Genomic DNA, 22,402 nt, shown 5'->3' with positions numbered 1-22,402 from the left:
AGGATTTCAGGGAGCATTTATAAATGGCTTTGTACGAGACCAAATACGCATGCCGCCACACACTTTCTAGTTTGTTACATACTGCTCTTTCCAGAGCTAGTTCCTTTCTGAATAAGTGAGATGAAAGCGTCTTTGTCTTCTTTCTAGAGAACGAAGTGGGTGCTACAAGATCTGCCACCCTCTAAGCCAAGAGCTGATCGCTCTGAATTTATGCAGAACACTTTCCACCGGGAGATGGTTACCCTATGAAGAGTTGGTCATTCACCCGTAATTCTTTTGTGCGGTCAAGGTAGAATAACAATGCTCTATTTGGGTACAGACTGTGGAGTCTCTCCTCTCCCTTTGAGGGATGCAGAGGGGCAAAAAAAGTAGGCAGAGTAATGGACTGGCCTACTTGAAAAGGAGTTACTACCTTCAGAAAAAAGTCAGGACAACCAGTTTGTCATGGTAGGAAGTAGTATATAGTGGGTGCACAGAGAGAGCCTGCAACCGCCCAACCCCCTTGGCTGATGTGATAGTAACGAGAAAAGCAGTCTTGATGGTCAATAACCGAAGAGGGCAGTTGTGCATCGGCTCAAAGGGTGCACATATCGGAAAACTGAGGACCAGATTCATAAAACACTGGAGCATAATGAATGGCCTAGGGGGAAACATGCTGCAAATCTTATCACAACAGGTGAATAAGGAAGGCTGGTCCGGCAACTGCAGGAATGGCTGAAAGATCGCCCTTTACTGTGCCCAGATAAGAGCCCAGCTGGGCCAAAGAAAGATTCGGGGGTCAATGCTTTTCAACACACCGTGCCAGAAATTTGTCCCAGCAGCAGGCGTATATAGTCTTGCTGGAGAGGGGCCTGGCTGCCAGAATAACATCACAGACTTCCAGAGGAAGACGCTGGAGCTCCACTTGAGCCAAAAAGTGTCTCAGAGCGAGAGCTGCCTTGGAAACTGCAGTCTGTAGAACTGCTGACATTGAGTATTTTCCTTGACTCACCATTCGGGAGTATAAGCCCGAAACTGCACTGTGTCTAGAACATCTCCAATGAAAGGGAACATCTGAGAGAGAATCAGGTGACTTTGGCAGTGAGTGCAGGAATGTGGTTGTATTCTGGAGGTGGCAGACAACTACTGGGGGCGAACACTAAGACATCTGCAGGTGTTCGGCAACCACAGCCATCACCTTAGTGAACACCCAAAGGGCGCTAGTAAGGCAAAAAGGAAGCACAGCAAAGTCATAGTGGCCCGTATAAAAGCAGGTAACGTCTGTGGGCGAGCAGAACGAGGATGTGAAACTATGTGACTTGCAAATGCAACGCCACCATTCAGTCTACTGGATCCAGGGCAAGCAGAACTTGAGCGAGCATGAGCATTTTGAATTTCTCTTGTTGAAAAAGAGATCGAGAAGGCGCAGGTTTAGTATAGAACGGGACGGAGGCCTCTGTCCTCCTTGGGCACCAGAAACTAAGCACAACCTACTTCTGGTGTTAGCACCATCTCAGTAGCTCCCTAGGCCAAAAAAGCCAACACTCTCTGGTGGAGTAAGGAAAGATAGTCATCCTTCTACTGTTCATGAGCAGGTGGGATTGGTGGAGGGGCAGCCACAAAGGGGATGGAGTAGCCCCTTTGTACAATTTGTAGTACCCAACTCTCTGATGTTTTTGACCTATAGTGGAGCAGGTGATGGTTCACCCTGCCGCCTACTGGTTGCCTGTGATGGTAGGAGGGCAAACTAAAGAGGCTTGGTGGCTGCTGCTGCCAGGGGAGTGGTGGACTGGCCCAACCTCTGGCTAAATGTCCCACATGGTCTGTGGGAACCACGTCATCTGCAACAAAGAGGGGTAGAAGTTTGCTTGACCTGGTAGCTGGGAGAGCATTGATTTAGTTGGACACCCCTTCAGTGGCCACAAAAAGTGTGAAAGGCAGACTGGGGATAGCGAGGGTCATAGAAAGACCCAAGGACCTGGCCATAGCCATGGAGTCTTTAAAGCACTCTAAATTAAGTCTGCCTTCTTCATCAAAGGGCATGTCCATAATTGGTGCTTGGAAATTCCCGGAAATGCTGATAGTTCTCAGTAAAGCGTAGTGCGGACGGGCCACTGATGAAGACATGGCTCTGCCAAGCGAGTTGGTCTTGTCTAGACCACAATGAATGGTGAACTTTGCGACATCTCTCCGTTGGCAGTAGCCCGAGAGACTACGGCTCGGGCCTCCTCCGAGTTTTCACTACGGAGCTACGGCACTATGCTATGCTACGTTGAGGGCCGCAGCTTGCTGTTCCGGTGGCTGTTCAATGGAGGACGGCCCTGAGCTGCCGCACCATGTTGCTAGACCAGCTTAACCCACACCCGCAGCATATTCTTTCACAGCTGCTGCCTCAGTAGCAAATTATCAAAGTTTGGCAAGGCGGAACACACCGCACAGTGGTAGTGCTTGGCAGGGTCTCCCTAAGTGACATAGAGGCACACCGCTCTGCACAAGGCCTTGCTTGGTTACTGTCTGGCTATGGCTAGGGCTTGGCTCCACAGCTTCGGCGCTCCTCCCCCACTCCTCGCACGGCGGAGAAGCAGGTAGAGAGCAAAGCACAGCTTGGGAATTCATGAAAGATGAGTGGCAGCTGGTCGGTGGCAGCGCAGTGAGACTAGTACTGTTGCACTTGGTGAGTTCCCGTGCACGCAAAAGCGCCCCGGTTAGGCTGGGTGCAGCTTGCGTCCAGGGGAGCTCCCCCACACCTGCAGCTCAGCACAGATCAGACTGCTGAGTCATTTGACCACCTGCAACAGCCTCTTTGATTCTTCCACTCCACACAGAAATTCTGCTAGTACTCGCCATCCCAATCATTCAGCCTTGAGGCCCCAACACTGAAGACCAGGGAGCAGGGCTCACCTTTCAAGCAAGATCAGCATGCTTATGCCTCCACCCTGGCACTTTCTGGCCACCGCACTACAGGGGGGTGTGGCAGCGCAATGCAGAGCCCAACTACTCAAATTGTGCACAACAGGCATCAATTTGATTGGACGCACTAGTGCATCAAAGCAAGCAATGACTCTCAAGTCACCTCCAAAGCCATTAGTCGTCAGTCATCTTTTGCGAGCCCTCATCAGTCTTTCCTGGCCAGGGACCATATTACCATGAAATAATTGACAGGTCAGCCTCTCACACTCAGTAGCATGAGCTCACATTGCTGGTAAAAACAGGGCTTCTCCATGCTTTAAAACCTAAAACCTAAGACTCAGCGCACATATCATTCCACATAATTTTCATTTGACCCTCCTCTTGTCACTTTCTGCACTTTCCTCAAGCCAAGCACGGTTTGAATTTGCTATTTGAATCAGCAATCTGAGCATTGAGATTAGAACACCTGCAACTGAGGTCTGTGGAGGAAAAAGCTGCCAGCAAGACAGGCTGAATGTTGTCCTTCCGTGTAGGATGTCTCCATTTCCTTTCCACTCCCCTCCTGCCCAAATTAAATCCACCCATGTCCTAAAGACCCTTTCAGCACACAGCCTGCCCAGCCTAAGGGCTGCTTAGCAACTTGTGCCGCAGCATTTGGACACCTGAAATGTGCACATGAAGCTTGCTATTTTTGAAAGTTCGCACACTTAGAGCAACAAGATTATCAGGGGTGAGAAGCACCTCTGGCGAAAGAAAACCGGGGGAACTCCGTCCCACAAACGTGCCAGAGATCTTTTTTAAAAAAGAAAATCATGGAGAACCTGGCATCCACTCCTGTAGGAATAAGAAAATACTACAAAGCGAAAAAGATTCAATCTCCTTGCCCGGATGCTGTCGCTCCCTCACAGGATCTCCTGAATTAAAGGATGTTAGACATGGTATCATTGGTGTGAGTCTCCCTTCCATTTTTTACTGTTTGCCTCCTCTTTTTTTATATGTTTTGCTGGTTAGATGCTTTGGGCACTGTGCCACTGCTATTCAGTGCCACAGTGCAGGTGCTCCCTATATTAAATTGATGTATTGATTAGTGACTCCATGAACGGGTTATTTGATTTACTTGTCAGACCCTAGTAGACTGCACCATGTGTGCCAAGGCCTTGTAAATCAAATGCTGCTGGTGGGCTTGCAGCACTGGTTGTGCCACCCACAGAAGCAGCTTGTAAAGTATGTCTCAGGTCTGCCATTGCAGAGCCTGTGTGAAGTCTAGTACTGTCATGTTGACTTGGCAAGTGCACCCACTGGCCAGTCCCTAAACCTTCCCTTTTCTTCTTATCAGACACCCCTATGGTAGGCCCAAGAGCAGGGTACATTGTAAGGATAAGGTAGGACACGCCCTGGTGTGTGAGGCATGTCTAATAGTGAATTACAGCCATTTTCGTTTTTCACTATTGCAAGGCTATCTGTTCCCCATAGACCAGAATGGGCAGTTTGATTATTACATGTTATAATCCTTACTGATTCAGGGAACTTGGTAGAAATTAGAGTTTAGTATGCCTGAACTCAGAGTGATAAAATACATATTTTAGTGAAGTTGGCTTTAAGAGTCTGTGTTTGAAAATACCACTTTTAGAAAGTCGGTATTTTCTTGCCTAACTATCCAAGCCTGTCTCTGCTAGGTTGTGTATTGCTTGTCTGGAGTTTGAGTGACAGGGGCTGGGGGATTCTAGGAGACAGGGTGAGTCAGCACAGTGCTGAATAGAGAGATCTGCATCTAGATGGGTAGGAGGAATTGCAACTGGGACCCGAATAGGACTGTGCCTTCCCTCTACAATGATGGCTCCACCTCCTGTGGTGTGTCTGATGTCCCTGGCCTACACTGTGAAAGGAAAGAAGAAGTCTTGTCAACAAAGTGCTCCAGGACTGACCAGAACTGGTTTGGACTAGGCAGAGGCCTCTCTGCCTTCCGAGAAAAGAAAGAATGAATAGTAGTATAAATATGGGGACCCAGACCCCAAGACTTTAGTTCACTTCTAGGAACAAGACAAACCTTTTGCCAAGGAGAAAAACCAAGGAAGCTGCAGGGGTTTGGACTGCCCCCCTGCCAGTGTGCTGTGTTGCTGGGTTGGCCAGCAGTGGTTTCTTTATTGGCAAGGAAAGGAGAAGGAACGTTTACAGAACTTTCATCATCTTGCAGAATATTTCTCCAAGGGCTTGAACTTGTGCTTGCCTCCTGCTGAAGTCTCAGGGACAAAAGACTTCACCACCAGCTCCCCTCTGAATTTCCTTGCTGGGAATTCTGTCTGCAGAAGCCTGCGTGTCGCTGGGAGCTGGAAGCGTGACGCATCGAGAAGTGTGTCGCAGTCGCAGCTGTTGCCATCGCATTGCCAGAGAAGCGTGTCGCCGCTGCAGAGGTTGCCACCACATCACCAGAGAAGCGCGCCTTCGTCAAAGCTGTTACTCACCCGAGAAGTGTGTCGCCACCGCAAGGTCGTGTCGCATCACAGATGAATCGTATTGCAGGGCCTGTCGCGGCTCGAAAGCTACAGAGTTCGCCGGGCGTGCATGCATCATCTTCAAGTCATCGCATCAAGGGCGCCGTCTTATCGCACCGGATCGTCACATCGCATCGAGATGCCATCTTGCCGCATCGTAACCGGGCCGTAGGACGAGCATCTACGCATCATCTCCGCTCCGGTAAGGATCAACACGCATCCCCTACTCTCCCCTACTCTGCGCAAGCATTGAGGCGCGACGCATCGTCTCCCCCGAAGCAAGGAACGAAAGCATCTCACTTCCTGCAAACCTTCTATTTGTTTTGTGTTACGCATCCAGGTACTTTTGTGAGACGTTGCCGCATTTATCATCAACTTGAATTAAGCAACTTCTACCATCTTTAAGTCAATTTTAAGTACACTATTGTGGATTGTTGTCGTTGGTGGTCTTGAGTTAAGTCTATATAAAGAATACTGTGTGGTGTCCATCTGTAGTGTTTTCACTGTATTACTGTGTATATTCACAAATGCTTAACACACTGCTATCTCTCAGATAAGCCTGTCTGCTCGTGCTAAGCTACCAAGGGGGTGAGCAGGGGTTATCCAGTAGTGTAATCCCCTTTCCCTGACTTAGAAGCAAGGATCCCTATTTGGTCAAAGGTGTACACCATTGCCAACTAGAGACCCTCAGTTCTAACAGAGGACATTCCGAATGTACCCCTCTCTAACCATTTCCTGCTCGAGAGGAAAAAGCTTCCCAAGCTGTTGCTGGAAATTGTATGCTACAAGTAGAGAAGGAAGTGTGACGTCTACTCATATCTCAGGAAGAGAATCTAAATACCAACGTAGAAGTCTCCTCTAGCGGTGATTCCAAAATGGGAAGTCCCCAAAAAGACGTCTCTCATGGTACAGATTACAAGCTCATCCAACAAATTACAAATCCTACGGTAAAGGGTCAGTTTATAAAATCTCCCTCACCCCTTTCACCAGAAATGAAAACAATACCAGTTTTAGCACTCTGGCCTCTACAGGGGACTGAACAAGCAAGGGATGAACTCTCTCAGGAAGCTGCCAAATCAAAGACCCCTCGCAGCGTCAACTGCAACCAAGCCCAGATTGATTGAGGCATTGACATTAGTTGACACAGTGTGCCCAAAGGTGAGCAAGTTACAGCTAAAAAATCAGAAGCACTCAAGTCCTCATTGTCAGCTAGGACAGAGTAAACTGTGTGAAGTTAAAGGAGCACTACATTAGGGACGAGGAGCTTCTCAATGCGATGGACCTGTTTGATTTTCCACCTAGTAATCAAACTCAGTTAGACATCAAGACACCAGCCTTTCCACTTGCAAGGGGACGACGACCTCCGACGACCTCCGAAGACTACTGATTCACCAAGAAATCCCACACAGTAAAGCCCAGCCAGGACTCAAAACTATTACAATCTAATGTATGTTGAGGAAACTATGGGTGTAGACGATCCAAGATGTTCTACAGTCATAGACAGCCCTCTGACAACTATAAGCCAGGTAGCCATAATGCATGCGGACATACTAGACACACAAATACTAATTTTACAATCTTTGGTGAACTATGTCAAAAATATTGACACTTAATTAGATAATTTAAACTCCCTTATAGTAAAAGCGCAGCAATCGACAGATAAGCCTCCTGATTGTTACTGCTCATTACTCTTAGAGAAAATCTCGGCTCTGTCTGGAGTAATGTTTGACTTATTGACAGAGTACAAAGCAAGCACCAACAACCTCAGCCCAACATCTATATATGAAAAATCAGACACTAATGGCAGGGCATTACTCTGCCCAAGCATGGATTCCGTACCTGACCTGGCTCTTAATGAAAACCCTCGGACCCTCCTTTTAAAGAGAGCACAGTTGACTCCTCAATTATAGAATCATTTAACTCCACTAGAGGTGACTCACCTCTAATTAAGCTTTCAAAGAAGAAGAGAAAACGTGTGAAGAAGCTAAACAAGAAACAAAGAAAACGGATAAAAATAGATCCTATATTTGTAAACACACCACAGAGTAACAGTCCAAGAACTACTACCCCTACGAAGGTCAATCCATCGGACCAGGGCAGCTCCTCCTCAAGTGGATAACAACTTTCACGAAAGGTTACACAAACTCTGCCAAGCAACGGAATGACTAGTTCAGAAAACTTGGACTGGGGCTACAACGCAATTAGCCACTGGCCAAGCATTCCAAAAAGAATGAAGGCTGTTGGGACCCAGATAGAGGAAACCACTGTCAGACCAAGTATTCCAGGAGTCTAAGACCAAAAATAATGTTGGGGCCAACCAAACGAATGGAGAGGGGACATTCACACCACAAAACACCAACAGCTGGCTTAATATAGCAATTCTACCACCACAGAATATGTCAATCAAAACACCCCTCAGTGTGGCCACGTGGAAACCCTCTCACAAGCAATGGCTATTCAATCATTTACAACAAATACAAAGCCAGTGATCAACTTTAACAACATGGACCTCAGTACTGGTCTGGGCTGGACAGGCAGACATGGCCCCATTCCCAGGACTGCCATGGTGCACCAGCACGCCACACAGAATGCAGGCCTCTCGGACCACGTTCCAAATACAGTGGGGGTAGGAACTTGGTCCAGAAAGCAAATTCAGGACATTCCACAAGCCCCGCCGAGCAAGCCTCTGAATAGTATGAATCAAGACAGCCTGGACGCAACCCTCCTAAATACATCTCCCATGGACATGAAGATGTAATTATTTTCAACTCCTCTCAGCCCTTCCCAGCTTGGGGTCCCTGGAATCAAAAGATCTAGTCTACATCACAGTTATACCTGGAAACAAGGATTGCGCTAATGAGGCCATCAATGTACAGTTCCGAGACTAGGAGACAGCAAGGGGTGTGGTGAGCCATTCCATGACATTGGCAGATTGGGGAATTAGCAAAAGCAAAGTGACAAAACCAAAATACCCTTGGCTTACGGCAAAAACTACCCAGAAGCATCACCTGCTAAACTCTGTTCTCTGTTGCTCCAAGTACTCACAAAACCCACCATCTGTAAAAGAGCAGATTTTTAACAAAATAGAACACATCACCACTAAAAGAGTGCGCTGGTTGGCCCCCAGCTCGTATTAAAGATAGACAATCTGTAAAGCAATAAAACCTTAATTTTAACAATACCTTCAACCACATGCATAGCTGTGACTTGCAGTTTTGTTATCGGAACATCGGTGGTCTAAACAACCGCTTGCTTGACATCGACTCAATGGAAGAAATCTGTAAAAAGGAAATATTCTGTAAAAATAAACTTGACAGCTGGCTACCACAACTTGGCAGGACCACCATGAATTTTCATCAGCAGCTGAACCTTCGACAAAAGGGGGACACTCCTCCAGAGGAGTCTCTACACTGATACACAAATTCTTGGAGCTCGAGGCAAAAGTGCTCGCAAATGGCATGGGGGCATGTATCTTTGTGAAAGCAAACATAGTGCATGGTAGGAAGGCACCTCCATTCATCATTGGAAGTATTTACATAATTCCTAAACAGCCCAAGAAGAAAATAGCCAATGGAGAAATCTTAAAAACCATTAACATCCTCGGGTAACAACACAATTCAGATATGTGGGTCCTGGCGAGAGACTTCAACATGTTTTGCTAGGAGCAGTAGAGCCTTCCACATGACAATAAGAAGGCAACGCTTGGCACATCCTGGAAGTTGTCCACGGGAATTCAAAGAAGGGCAAGGCCAGTGAAAAACTTGCCACCACTCAACACTCTGGGCCTCAGAAGCCTAAATGGAAGAGGGGCCCTGGATCAACCTCCATTCTGCACATACACCACAAGCACATGTACCTCGTTAAAAGATTACATCTTGTTATCCACGCAGCATTATCCACAGGCAAGTAACTTCTAAGCCCAGAACACCCTGACCAGTGACCATGTGAGGTTAATTTGCTCTCTCTCCAGGTTAACTACCAAACTCCCACAAATGCAAACCAATGGCATAAAGGAGGGTGTCAGTGGGATTCGAAGAATGAAATGGATGACATCTCCTTCAGCTGTAAACATGGAGTAAGTGAGAGAAGCCCAACAACAAGGGGCCTGGGAGACATCACCCTCACACGTAAATTGGTCACAGTTCTTGGCACAGTTGACTAACAAGTTCACCAACAAGGAGTGTGTCACAGTAAGCATGCTAACGAGAGTCTGTATCTCTGCGCTGAGAGCTCTCAAACTAAAACTGAACAAACTCCTGAGATCAGATTGCAACAACAGAGGTACCCCCAAATAGAGGAGGAGATTTGGAAAGCAAGGAAGTCCTAAAAAGCAAAAGTATGGGAAATTGCTCATCAAAGCAAAGAAACATTGTGGAATGAACTCTAGAGGTCTCAAAAATAAAAACTCTGCAAAGCTTTGGAGATTAGCCCAGAGAAGATCGAGCGAAAACAACTCGAAGGTTACTTCCTCCATTTCTGCCGCTAAGTGGAAGGAATAGATCTCCAATTTGTAGAACACTGTGAAAGAAGAGCCTGGCCTTGATCTCCCGCTGGCCGATAAAGCTGGCTGTCTTAATAAAATCCATGTGCCATGGGGCGAATTACTGGCCGATAAAGACACGGTCACATGAACACAGGCTTCTTTTCGATCTGCAGGGGCCCTGGACCAAACAATCTTCTTATCAGAATATTCAAATCAGCACCAGCGGAATGCAACTCCCTGCTAAGCCCTCACTTCAAGAACTATATTTGGGTGAGTAAAGTGCCTGACAGCTTGAGAGGCTCTATAAGAACCCCAAACCCCAGTTCATGATAGTCACAGTGTTGTTTGAACCTGTAGTCTTGGATAGAGACATTGTTACCTAGCACACAGGTATTCAGTTTGACAGAATTGACAGGGAAAATGAAAAACAGCGCAGCTTCAGATCCATGTTCGAAGGCGTGTAAAGAAAGGGTCTGATGTCGGCATTCAGAGGTGTTGCTTCAATGAGTCTCCACTCTGCCACTTCCTGGGCAGAACAAAGCCATCTCAAAGCCACATGGTGCTACCTAGCTGCAAGTTTGAGCTTCCCAGTGAAAACATCTGGATCCTGTATTGTGCCCAAGGTATACTTATAAGTGAGGAATCTGTGGTTAGAACCATCAGAACTGCAGATATTGCTGCTGACCCCTTTAAGAAAATGAGTAGGGATATGGTAATAGTGCACAGGAAAGGGAGGGGGACTGGGTTACCCGTCAGTTGGGAACCAATAGCTGGATAGTTGGAGTATGGCAATTTAGGATGTTCAAACCGCATTTAATGTATTTAAGTTTGAAAGTATGTAAAAGAGGCTCAAAGCTCAAGGGAGCTTTGGGCAGGCTTCCCAGAAGCACCGGCTGTGTTGGAAACACTAAGGGCAATATTTGATATGGCCTAGAGAAAGTGCTTGGTAGCTAATATTCACACAACGCTCAAGAAGCTCAAAAGGGGCTTCATAACTACCAGATAAAGATGGGAAGAGGACAACCCAAAGCCCATTACAGTACAGATAAAGAATGTTAAAAGGACTGCCAGCAGGATTACAACATATCTATTGATACCAGATTCAAGCTACAACAGTTCTCTTTCTTGCATAAAATGTATCTGAGCTCTGGGGGTGGTATGTGTGTAGCTGACTGTGTGGATGGGGATGTATGTCAGTGTGTATGTATGTTGGTGCGTGAGGGGTTGAGAATATGGGCACCAGGGTCAGTGTTTTTTTGCAGCTGCCAAGGTCCAGCTTGGATTTAAGAGGCTGCATATACCCAATCTACTGACCTCTTCCTCAAATCGTTTGCCTCGGTGGATGTGGGTTACATGAAATATTTAGCCAACATTCACTCAGGTTTAGATAAGTAAGACCCTTTTATTGGTGCAGTGTTCAACATTTCCTCTCAACATCCAAGGACTGTCTGAACACCCATGTAATTGCGAAATCAGTGGACAAATCTATAATAGAGCCTCTGCTGGTAGTTACTCTACCTGATCTTGCCTGCCAGTAAATCAGGTAAGAGTTTGGCAGTGCTGCTGCTAACCTGAGTGGAGAGGAAACCTGCTTGCCTAAGTAACCACAGTTACTTCAGTTACAAGGAGCGATGAATCACCAGCTAAGAGCAGAGACCAGCAGCCAAGAAGGATATAAGTAGGGTACGTTGAAGGACTGTATTCGCCCCATGGACACAAAGTCGCCCCAACCAGCGAGCTGTCCAGGAAGAAAGTTCTACAGTACAATGGCATCTGAGACCAGCGGAAACTCTTTGCAGAAGGAAAGCCTGGTTCATCTTTGCCTCACTCTGTGCAGCGGAAAGCCTGTATCCACCCTTCCTACTGGCCCAGGGGTCAAGCAATAACCTTGGCTTCACCCCACGACCTGAGTATCAATGGGGTACCTCGAAGTCTCCATATTGTAGAACCATTGTAATTATCACTGATTCCGGAAACAAAATTTGAACCCCCATTGCCTTCTCCTTGTGCCAACCTAGTCTCCACTTTGTCTTTGCATCATCTGTGGCCATAGTTAGTGCCCTGAGACCTGTGGACGCCTCCAACACTGAAATAAATTGACCACAATCAGTGGGTGTTGAGATACAGGTCCCTCAAAGAGACTATTACTGTAGGGGACATTAAGGGTAGTCCGGCACCCTTACCACAGGGTGCCCGACTACCCTTAATGTGGCTATTAGAGTTTGGACCCCAACAATTGTGCCCCAATACCTGGCAGTCGACCAGCGACTTGGTCACCCTCCAAGGTCATCACTAGGAGCTACCAAAGACACAGATCACCTTTGCCAAAGAAAGGGCTGACACTTCATTCTTTGGATGTCTATTCCATTGGGTTGGACTTGTGAGTTTTACTGAAGTTTCAAAATTTAAATTCCAGACTGCAAACAAAAATTTAGAATTAAACTATATAACTACAACATATTCAATAGTTCTTCTAATTTAGTTTGAAATGTTTATTTGGTTCCTCTAAAAAGAATATATAGACCTCATGAAGTATATGTCAGTGATTGAACACTTCGGAGCAGATCTGAAGATTCCCCATTCCTCTCACACTGACTACATGGGTTTCAATGACAACTGGTTTCCAGAATTTACTATGTAGGTTCTATAAATGTATTTGAGGTTGGATTTCAGGCACTGAAGGTGCTTGATATTTCAGGATTTTAATACCAATTACAGCTTTATGTGTAGATTAGTATACTTGAGTACAAATAAGGATCTGATCGGACATTGACATAACCAACTGTTTCAGTCAGTCGTAATGTATTCTGAGTTTCTCACTTTCCATCGTCTCCTTTACTAAGCCTGGACTCCGCAACCCTGAGAGAAGCAAACATGGTTAGCCCTCTGAAGCACATGGGTATTGTCATAGGACAATTCAGAGGTAAACTACTTTGAAAATGGGGCCATTACCACCTTCTGAGCCGGAAATAAGACTCACAAATAAAAAAAACGCTTACTTGTAATACTGCGGGCCCTCGAACACAAGTGATATCCACACATCACCAAACAAGCAGCATTGAATTATGCGGCTGGAGCTCGCTCTGCCATCACATTAACTTCTACTTGGATAGTTGAAATTAAACTTTTCCTGGCACAAAGTTGATGAAATGTTGCTTTGACACCTAGTAACCGCATGTATAACTTAGCTCAACAATAATCATGTTGAACTCAAAATTGTGACTATACTTATTGGGTGGCATCCATATGACTCCAGTTGAATAAGATCTGTTATAAATGACTTCCACTACAACATTGAAATAAAGTGTACAGTTAAACCTTTGATAAAGTATAAAATTGCTTTAGACGCCACTGCATGTGCTCCGAATCAGAAAATTGCTTCGTGCTAAATCTTTTTTGGCAAGAAGCACTGTTCTAATTTGGAGCACAGTTGAATAACATATTTATTCAGGATAGCAGCTATGAAATTATTCTTCATAACTAGACTATAGCTCAATTACCTTGCATAATTACGGCTAGCTGTTCCGCTGCAGATTTTCTTAAAGCTAGGTCAACAGTTTCTGAGATCAGGATTTCATACACTTTTTTGACAGTCTCAGCCTGTGGACGAATTCACAACAAAGAAGTTAGCATGTATCTTTTTGGCTGACAGAATACCATACATTTACATTTTTTCTTACACACACACTAACTTTTCTGCAGACAATGTCAAAATGCTATTCAACGAATGTATTACTTATATAAAAAGAGAAAATAATTAGGAACAAACTCAACAATAGGCAAGCATGTCTGACCCCACCTGTGGTAGTTGTGTACCAAGTCCCCTTCTTTCTCTCGCCACCACTCTTTTGAAATGTAGCAAATTTACCAGGTGTTGAAGGAAAGGGTTCGAACTTTTTGCACAAGTTTGCAAACTCAGAACATGGCTGAATAAGTCTCCAGTACCCAAAAGCTATTCAGCTTTGCAAGGTTTCATAAGGGCCGCTAATGTTGTCAGACTACTTGCATCTATCCCCAGATTATGATACCTGTACTCAAACATTACAGCTCAACAGCAGGCCAATATCCATGAATACATTTGAAGCTAAGTTAGGGAGACATAATTAAGATAGAGAACAGTCTCACCTGAAGATAGATACCATAGCATCTCCAGAAATAATAGGACCAGTAAGGTAGCTTTACTGCTACCACACTCTCTAAACTTCATTGCATATACCCACAATTCGACCCTAACTGCTGGAGAGGATGTGGCAACCTAGAGGATGCACTGCGGACCTGTTCCAGAATAATCATCTGTTGGAAAAAGGTGCTTGATGCCATCAAGCCCATTTTGTTGCGTCCTTGTCATCCCAGACAAGTATCTCCAGCATTAGACAGAACATATGATTCTCTGAGGATGGATGATAACAATGAATCTTTGTGTAGCAGCTGTCTAGAAACATATCCTCTCACTTCTTTACATTGCGCTTTACAAATGCTATGATTGATGATTGATTGGCATGGAAGGATGTGGGATAGACCAATGATAAACTAGCCTACAATTTACTAAACAGGGTAGGTTTTCGGTGGCACTGCCTGCATAACTTAAATGTGCAGACTAACACAGCCCTTCACATATCCATCTGGACTGAAGGGTCATAGACTTCTTGTTGAATATAACAGAAAGATCTAGGACCACTTCACAATCTTCCAATCACATAATGCTTTCAGGATAAAGACGAGTCTCATATCTCAGACACGGTTAGAATTACAATTAACGAGCTACTGGCACTATTAATGCTGTTGAGTTCACAGGCAGATATATTTTACTGCAATGAGAATCTGGGAGTGGGAGAGGAGAGAGGGAATCTGTGCCTGAAGAGGGACCGCTGATATTCTAATTTTGCATCAGTTCTCCTATAGAGCCCTATATGTATGAAATAAAACCTGAATAAAGACGCTAAGACTAAAATATAAAGTTAAACCAATGAATACATTTACACCTAATTCACAAAAGCACTCATAGGTAATTTGCTTCTGTGTGCATGCTACATTTCATCACCTTCTGTTCACTTGTGTTTGGCTATCCTTGACCCAAAAAAATACCAGGAGGATTTTGTGTGCATAATGTTTAGGGACCCGTCTCTAATTAGTGACCCCATTATCAATCCGAGAGAGTTTTTCAAGTCTCAAACAAAAGTCAAATCCATTTTTGTGCAGGTTTGTAAAAATAATATAAATTATGAGCAAAATAAAAATGTGTTTTCAGAGGATAAAAGGTTCCCACAATGCCTACAGAGGAACTGCTGATTCTTTGGTATACATAAGTCATGGTTCTTCACTTCAAGTAGGAAATGGTGCCTATTACAATAACAAAGAAATAGTATATGAAATAGCAGAAAAATAAATACGTTCAAACACCTTTATTGCTACAATTTAAGTTCGGTCAATGCACCCTGTTACAGCTAACTATCCAAAGATAACTCAGGTGGGGGAGGCGAGGTAAAGCACAACTCTCAGTCCCTGCCATCTTGCAGATGGGGGATGCAGCCAACCAGAGTGAGTTATATGCCCCCTCCCACTGGAGGGTGGCATAATAGGGGGTGTACCCACCCCAAGGAAGGGACCCATTTGTCCCAACCTTTACCTACCTGTAAAGTCCCTAAATCTAGTATTTAGGGGCACCCCTAAAACTTGCCTCCTCAGACAAGAACCTACTAAGAAGAAGAGAAGGACGAAGAGCCCTGTTGAAACTAAGAAGTGGAGGACGTCCACTGACTTGGCCCCAGCCCTACTCGCCTGTCCCCACCTCGAACCTGCTCCAGCAAAAGCCTGGTGTGTCGGGTAGCCAGCAGCCTCAAGAATCCAAAGGACCTGCCCTGCCTTCCACAACAAAGACTTTGTCTTCCGTGAACACCGGATTTGTTCACCCACAGACTCTGGCTCTGGACAAATCCGGGAGTCTGCACCACTCTGCACCCGACGCCCCCGGCCCAAGTTAGAGTTGCCCAACCCCCCCAGAGGAGGTATTCCTGGCGCTCCTGACCTGAGATTTGGTGATCTCTGACCTGCCTCGAATCTCCAAGCGAAACCTGCAGCCTCTTTCTGGAGGATCCCCCCTGACCGCAACCGGAGCTGGTAAGAAAATCTGATGCCTAAAGACACGCCTGCACCCGATGTCCAAGGCCTTGGATGGCTCAACCGAACCTCCATTCGAAACCTGCAGCCTCTTTATGGAGGCTCCCTCCTCGACCGCGACCAGAGCTGGTAAAAAACCTGATGCCTAAAGACACCCCTGCACCCGAAGTCCTACAGCCTTGGATGGCTCAACCGACGGTGTGCCAGCATCCTCAGGCATCCCAACGTACCTCTCCAAGCGGTGGTCACTTTCAGATGATCTTCTTCCCCGAGCCTGCAGTCTTTGTTGAAACCGGAGAATCCCCCTTGAAATCAACAGGGCACCCAACGCCAAAACAGCACCCTGCACCCAGCTGCCTCTGTGCCGCCGCTTTGCTCCCACAACCATGTGGCCTGCTCATGAGCTGAGACCAGCCAAAGGCCCCTATTCCCCCATTGGATAACATTGGACTTCAGCACCCGGCCGCCCTAATGATGCTGAGGGTGTTTCAATGGAGCATCCTTGACCCAGGGGGAACCCTGGTTCTAACCCCAAAATACCAACTCCCAGAACAAAGTACTTACCTATTAACTGACAACCTCTTTTCTCTCCATAGGAATACATGGACTGTTTTTCCTTGAAAACAATTCTTAGTGTAGAGTGGATTTGTATGAAAACCTGAAAAACTACAACTGTACCTAAACTGATTTACTTACCCTTTCTCTAGGAAATGTCCCAGTGTGATATCTATGCATATCAAACTGAGTAGAAAAATGTTATATGTGTCCCTCATGCTCAACACTGTGGCATCCCTCAGGAGTCTATCAACTCTCCTCTCCAACTCTTTTACTGAACCTGATCAGATCATTCAATCTTACATGTTACAACTATGCAGGTGATATACAACTCATTCTAAAAATGGATTTCCTTTTATGACTTAGATGCACAAGTGATAATTCACTGCCTAAAGCTCAACATCACAAAGACAGAAACAAAGAACCAGCCTACAAATATCTGACTCAAGGAATTTGATACCCCACCAGCTACTTCAAGTGACAAGTGACAACCACAGAAGTAACCATGGACTCTGATCTTTTACAGATAGCACATGCTAATGAGGTAACAAATAGGACCTCTTATACAATGAAAACACTGCAAAGCATCTTCCCTTAACTTGGACACCAACAAAAACTACAATATATTACCCTCAATCTCAAGCTGGACTATGCCAACAGCCTACAACTTGGCACCATTGCTTCACAATTAGCAAATGTTAATGTATCCAAAATGTTGCCTCAAGACTGCTCTGCCATCTGCCCAGAGAGCATAGTCTTGCAAACACTTCACTAGCTACCTATAGTTAAATGTTCGACATTCATAGCTTTTTGCAAGTCCCACACAGCCTGCCAAGAAAAAGGACCTATACACCCTACAAATTCAATTTAAATATGAACAAAACAGGACACTGCACTCCAGGCTAGTACAACAGAACATCATATTTCCTTACAATAGGAAATCAAGAGGAGGCTCCACTTTCTCAGTACAAGTTGCCATGGTCTGGAACTCTTTGCCTGCCATGATTCAAAGCATCCAGAAGCATTTATATTTCAGAAAAGAGGTGAAAACATACCCTTTTCCAAGATAATAACATAAACCCCTGACACTGGGATAAAAAACAGACTATTCCTTCTTTCTATACAAGTATGATAGAGTGCTATGGACAGTTGTATTGACCGGCACACCATACCAAGAGGAAAGATAGACTCATTCCATCCAAATCACAGAGGCCCCATTCAACATAATCACACAATGACCGCGAAACACAGGTGGAGTATGATAACTACACAATAAGTACCCACGGCTACTATGCTCCTGAAGATCTGCATTCTGGATAATCACATATGGGATGCTAATCATAACTCTACGCCACAGACCAATGACAGAAGGTCTACCCTGCTTTTTACCTCTGACCACAAGTTGAACGAAACTTAAACTTGTCTTTATGACAATATTCCTCCCAGTATCAATTTGATAATATTCAAGTTACTGTATCAGAGTACATACCAATCCAATACCTGATCCCTCATCGTCAACAGGTATGAAAGGTCCTATGGAACCTTGCTGGCAAATGGATGGCACAGATACAGGCTACAGAGTGGGCTGTCTGCCTACCTTAACTTACTTCAATCTTCTTTTTAATTAACACACTTATTTGGAACGTTCCGAGGAAGGTGCCTCCTTGAAGGTACTTTAAAGGGTTCAACTGACAGTCTTTAAACACCAAAAACATGTTGATTTAGATTGACAAGCATGTGGAGATCACAGAAAGAAACAAAGTCAGAGGATTGAAGCTGCCTAAATAATGCAGACTTTGTCTGGGCCAGATGTCGGGAAACCTCTTCCACAGAGCTAAATGCTCCTGGTTAACATGCTTCAGAGGGTGGCATTTGTGTTTAGAAGCCATTATAAAATAATAAAAGTAAACCTGCTATCAAAATCTGAAAGGAAAGCTGGTCTGTGCCTCTGAAATGAGAGGGAAAAAAACACAGCCTGTGGGCTGGTGCGGAGGTGCCTATATAGGAAGTAAAGCCAAAGCGCTTAAAGAAAGACTTATTATTTAAGGTGACCTACTAAACATTCAGAGAGACCGCTTCATTTTGAAATTTATTTTTCAGCTATCAACTGTGAAACAAGCACTATTCAACACATTTAAAAAAAGGGAGAATGCTATTGGCCAGTGCATACAGAGGCCCCCAATCTACGGCTAACAGAAAAATAGGAATCGTGTTGATGCGACTATGTACCTGAAAAACAATTCTTGTGTGCTACAGAATAGGGCCTTGTGAGGAAGAGCAGTCCGGAACCCCTGCAATGGAACATTTTCCCCATTATCTTTCACGGTCTCCTCTCATGTATTTGCAGAGCTGGCCCGGGGAGTGCTGGTCCTTTAAGGCGACGGACTTCCCAGGTCAGTCGATCGGGTCATGTGGGGAGGAGATCTTCAAATCGGAGGCCGCCGGAGGAAGCAGGCGTTCTCTGGGACCAATGGACGAAGAACGCCAGGAGAAGACACTTGCAAGGACCTACCTGGTGAGCCCGTGGGTGAAAGCAGGAAACCTACAAGACTCTGCAACCGAGGAGAAGAACCGGAGCAGTTCGGACCCAGCCTTAGAAACAGACGGGCAGCCAGACCCTACCTGGCAACATGCAGACTCGAGCCACGGCCCTGGAGGGACGTGGCTCCACAAGGTACGGGGACGGTTTTCCTCGGTGTGGGGACGGCATTAGAGGGCTCTAAAGGGGGAGTAAAAAGGGGAGATCAAGTCTCTAGCTTGTCCTCGGCATAGTAGTAACGCGCACTGCATGGCACGTAACACTGGTGACGGTATTGGTGGCAAATCCCTACACTTCCCCTGACTCCCTGCGCCACTGCTGCGATAACCAAACAAGCCCCTTACTGGGTTTTTCTTTCTTTCTTTCTTCCCTTATGGTACCGACGGGTCACAGCTGCCAAGCTTAAGATCCAGCTGAACTCCCACCTTCCATCAGAGAGTTCAAGATGAGAGGCTAAACCACGCTACAACATCCAGAATTCCTTGCCCAGAGACCCGGGTTACCTTGCCTTTTGCCTTTTGACTTTTACTTTGGACTAAAGACTATAACAAACAAAATTCTTGTTTGTTGTACCCTACTGACATTAAAATCCTTAATCAGAAACCAGCCTACCCTGGTATGCTTCTCCACCGCGCCACACGTGGTGTCAGATGTGGGATATAGGTCACCTCCAAGATGGAAAACCTTATTCAGCAGTTAATCCGCGGCCAGGAAAAGCTGGAATGGGCAGTGGAAAAACAAATGTCCTCTGCCAATGCAGACCGGGAACTTATAAAAGATGGCCTAGCAAATCACGCCGATCAGATGTTGAAAGTGGCTGATGATCGTAGGGATCTCACCACCCAATTGCAAATTTGTGCGGGTGCCGGTCATAATGTCTCCCTCCAAAAGTACGCCACTGGAGAGGATCCCGATGCCTTTCTTCTTAATTTTGAGAGGAAAGCAAGGGTCTCTGGATGGCCAGAAGCCAAGTGGCCTTTTTTCCTTGCCCCTCTCCTGACCGGAGAAGCCCAAGCTGCTTACCAAGTAGCCAACCCCAATGGCAACACCCCATACAAGGAAATTAAAGAACTTATCCTAGACCACATGGGTATGGACGCTGAGGCCTATAGAGTAAAATTTCGAAAAGAAAGAGGCACAACGTCAGACAATCCAAAAACCTTGTACTTCAAGTTAAAGGCCGCTGCTGACAAGTGGCTAAAACCCCAGATACACTCCAAAGATGAAATCATGGCCATGATTTACTTGGAACAATATCTTGAGGCCCTACCGTATCCTATTCAAAGGTGGCCAAAACAACATCAGCAGCTTAGCCCGGAACAAGCCGTAGAGATGGTACAACCTTTTACAGAGCTCAACCTAGGGAGTTACCTTGGGACAATGACAAGACCTCAAAACCCGTGGGTGGTGTGGGTAAACAGGAAAAGAAACCAGTCAAACCGGCCCTAGAAGGAGAGAAAACTAGACCATTCAAGTTAGAACCTCCTCCTCTTCGTAACCCACAATGTTTTGAATGCGGCGAGTGGGGCCATATCGCTAGGAATTGTCCCAGGAAGAAACCGCAGGAAGAGCCCATGGACATTGGATGCATACCTCGTTCCATTCTATACTCGGCAGAAATGGGTCCTAGCTTTCATGTAAGTGTACGGGTGGAGGGGACAACAGTGAAGGCTTTACTGGACTCCGGATGTAAGCAATCGTAATTCTGCAGTCCTTGGTGACAGCTTAAGAAGGGGTAATCAAGGGGACGGTACACATAAGATGTGTCCATGGGGATGTGAGGGCCTACCCTTTGATAGAGATTCCAGTAACACTTCCTACAGGGCAGACCTTAAACGTTAGGCTTGGAGTTGTCCCTACCCTACCAGAGCAGACGATAATAGGTGCAGGACAACCCGTCCTTTTTGTTTCTGTTAAAGGAAAAACTACACAAACGCCCTTCGTCCCCATCACCCCGTTCAACCCTCCTCACTCAAGCCCCATGGCTCCTGGATACCAGTTTCAGGTATGCACAAAAAAATGACCCAACCCTACGCCCAGCTTGGGAACAGGCAGAGCAGGCATCTCAATCTTACTCTAGTACTTACCCGTCCTTTCAAATAGAGAATGAATTGTTGTATAGGATAGGGAAGCAGGGAGACAACCCTCAGTTGGTGATACCTCAGGCATTTAGGGAGCAGGTCCTTTTCTTTGCTCATTCACACCTGTTGGCTGGACACAGAGGGGCACAAAAGACAATCCAAATGTTGTTACAACACTTCTATTGGCATGGAATATTTTCCCACGTCACCAAGTTCTGTCAGGATTGTGAGGTCTGCCAGAAAAAAAATCCATATAAACCCCGGCGGTTCCCTTGCAGCCTCTCCCGGTTGTAGGTAACCCCTTTGAAAGGGTTGGTATGGACCTTATTGGGCCCCTTTCACGCACCAAAAAGGGTCACATGTATGCATTGGTAGTAGTGGACTACGCTACGAGATATCCAGAAGCCTTTCCTTTGAGAACCCCTACAACACAGAATATTTCAGAAAAGCGGATGGAACTATTTTCCCGGGTTGGGGTCCCTAGGGAAATACTCACTGATCAGGGGACCCCTTTTGTTTCAAAGCTAATGAATCAAATATGTAAGACACTAGACATTTCCCACATTAAGACTTCAGTCTACCATCCCCAAACGGATGGTCTATGTGAACCCTAAAATGCCACTCTTAAACTAACCCTTAAGAAACTCTTAACCGTAGAGGGGAAAGAGTGGGACATGTTGCTTCCATTGGACTTATACGTGGTAAGGAGTCAGGTGCAGTCAAGCTTAGGTTGTTCCCCATTCCAACTACTGTATGGAACGGAACCAAGAAGTCTCTTAGAGATTACTAAAGAAGGGTGGGAGCAAGAAAAGGAGGAAGAAACGAAGTCCTTTCTTGACTATACCAGAGCCCTGCGCTCCAAACTGAATAAACTACGGGAGTTTGCTGATTCAAACTTAGAGAAAGCACAAACAAAACAACAAATAATATACAATAGAGAAAAGAAGTGGAGACAGTTATCTGTTGGTGACTGGGTTTTTGTCCTTTTACCTACTGCCATAGGAAAAACCAAATCAGGGTGGCAAGGGCCCTATAAGGTAACAGAAAAGGTTGGGTTAACGTCTTACAAGGTACAGGTTAATCCCAGAAAATGTCAACTATACCATATAAATCTACTAAAGAAGTGGATAGCCCCCCCCCCCACCAAGACGTACAACACGACGAGGACCTCTCATCTACCACGTCTACAGTAAAACAATTGGTCATTAATCCAGAATTAACCAAGGAAAAGGAGGACACCCTTCAG

General features: G+C 45.6%; 1 protein-coding gene across 1 annotated transcript in view; it reads right to left on the bottom strand.

Annotated features, from left to right (window-relative positions):
* RTTN (rotatin) overlaps positions 1-22,402 on the bottom strand; it is a 1,129,552-nt gene that overhangs the window by 778,482 nt on the left and 328,668 nt on the right. Inside the window, exon 20 of the mRNA XM_086965450.1 lies at positions 13,365-13,464. Within this exon, the coding sequence (XP_086821576.1) occupies positions 13,365-13,464 (100 nt within the window). The remainder of the gene's footprint in view (positions 1-13,364; positions 13,465-22,402) is intronic.

The sequence above is a fragment of the Lissotriton vulgaris genome, chromosome 4_1 (assembly GCF_964263255.1).
Source record: "Lissotriton vulgaris chromosome 4_1, aLisVul1.2, whole genome shotgun sequence".
Classification (NCBI taxonomy): Eukaryota; Metazoa; Chordata; class Amphibia; order Caudata; family Salamandridae; genus Lissotriton; species Lissotriton vulgaris.
The sequence above is the reverse complement of the archived record's forward strand: the minus strand, read 5'-3'. Positions and strand labels throughout refer to the sequence as shown.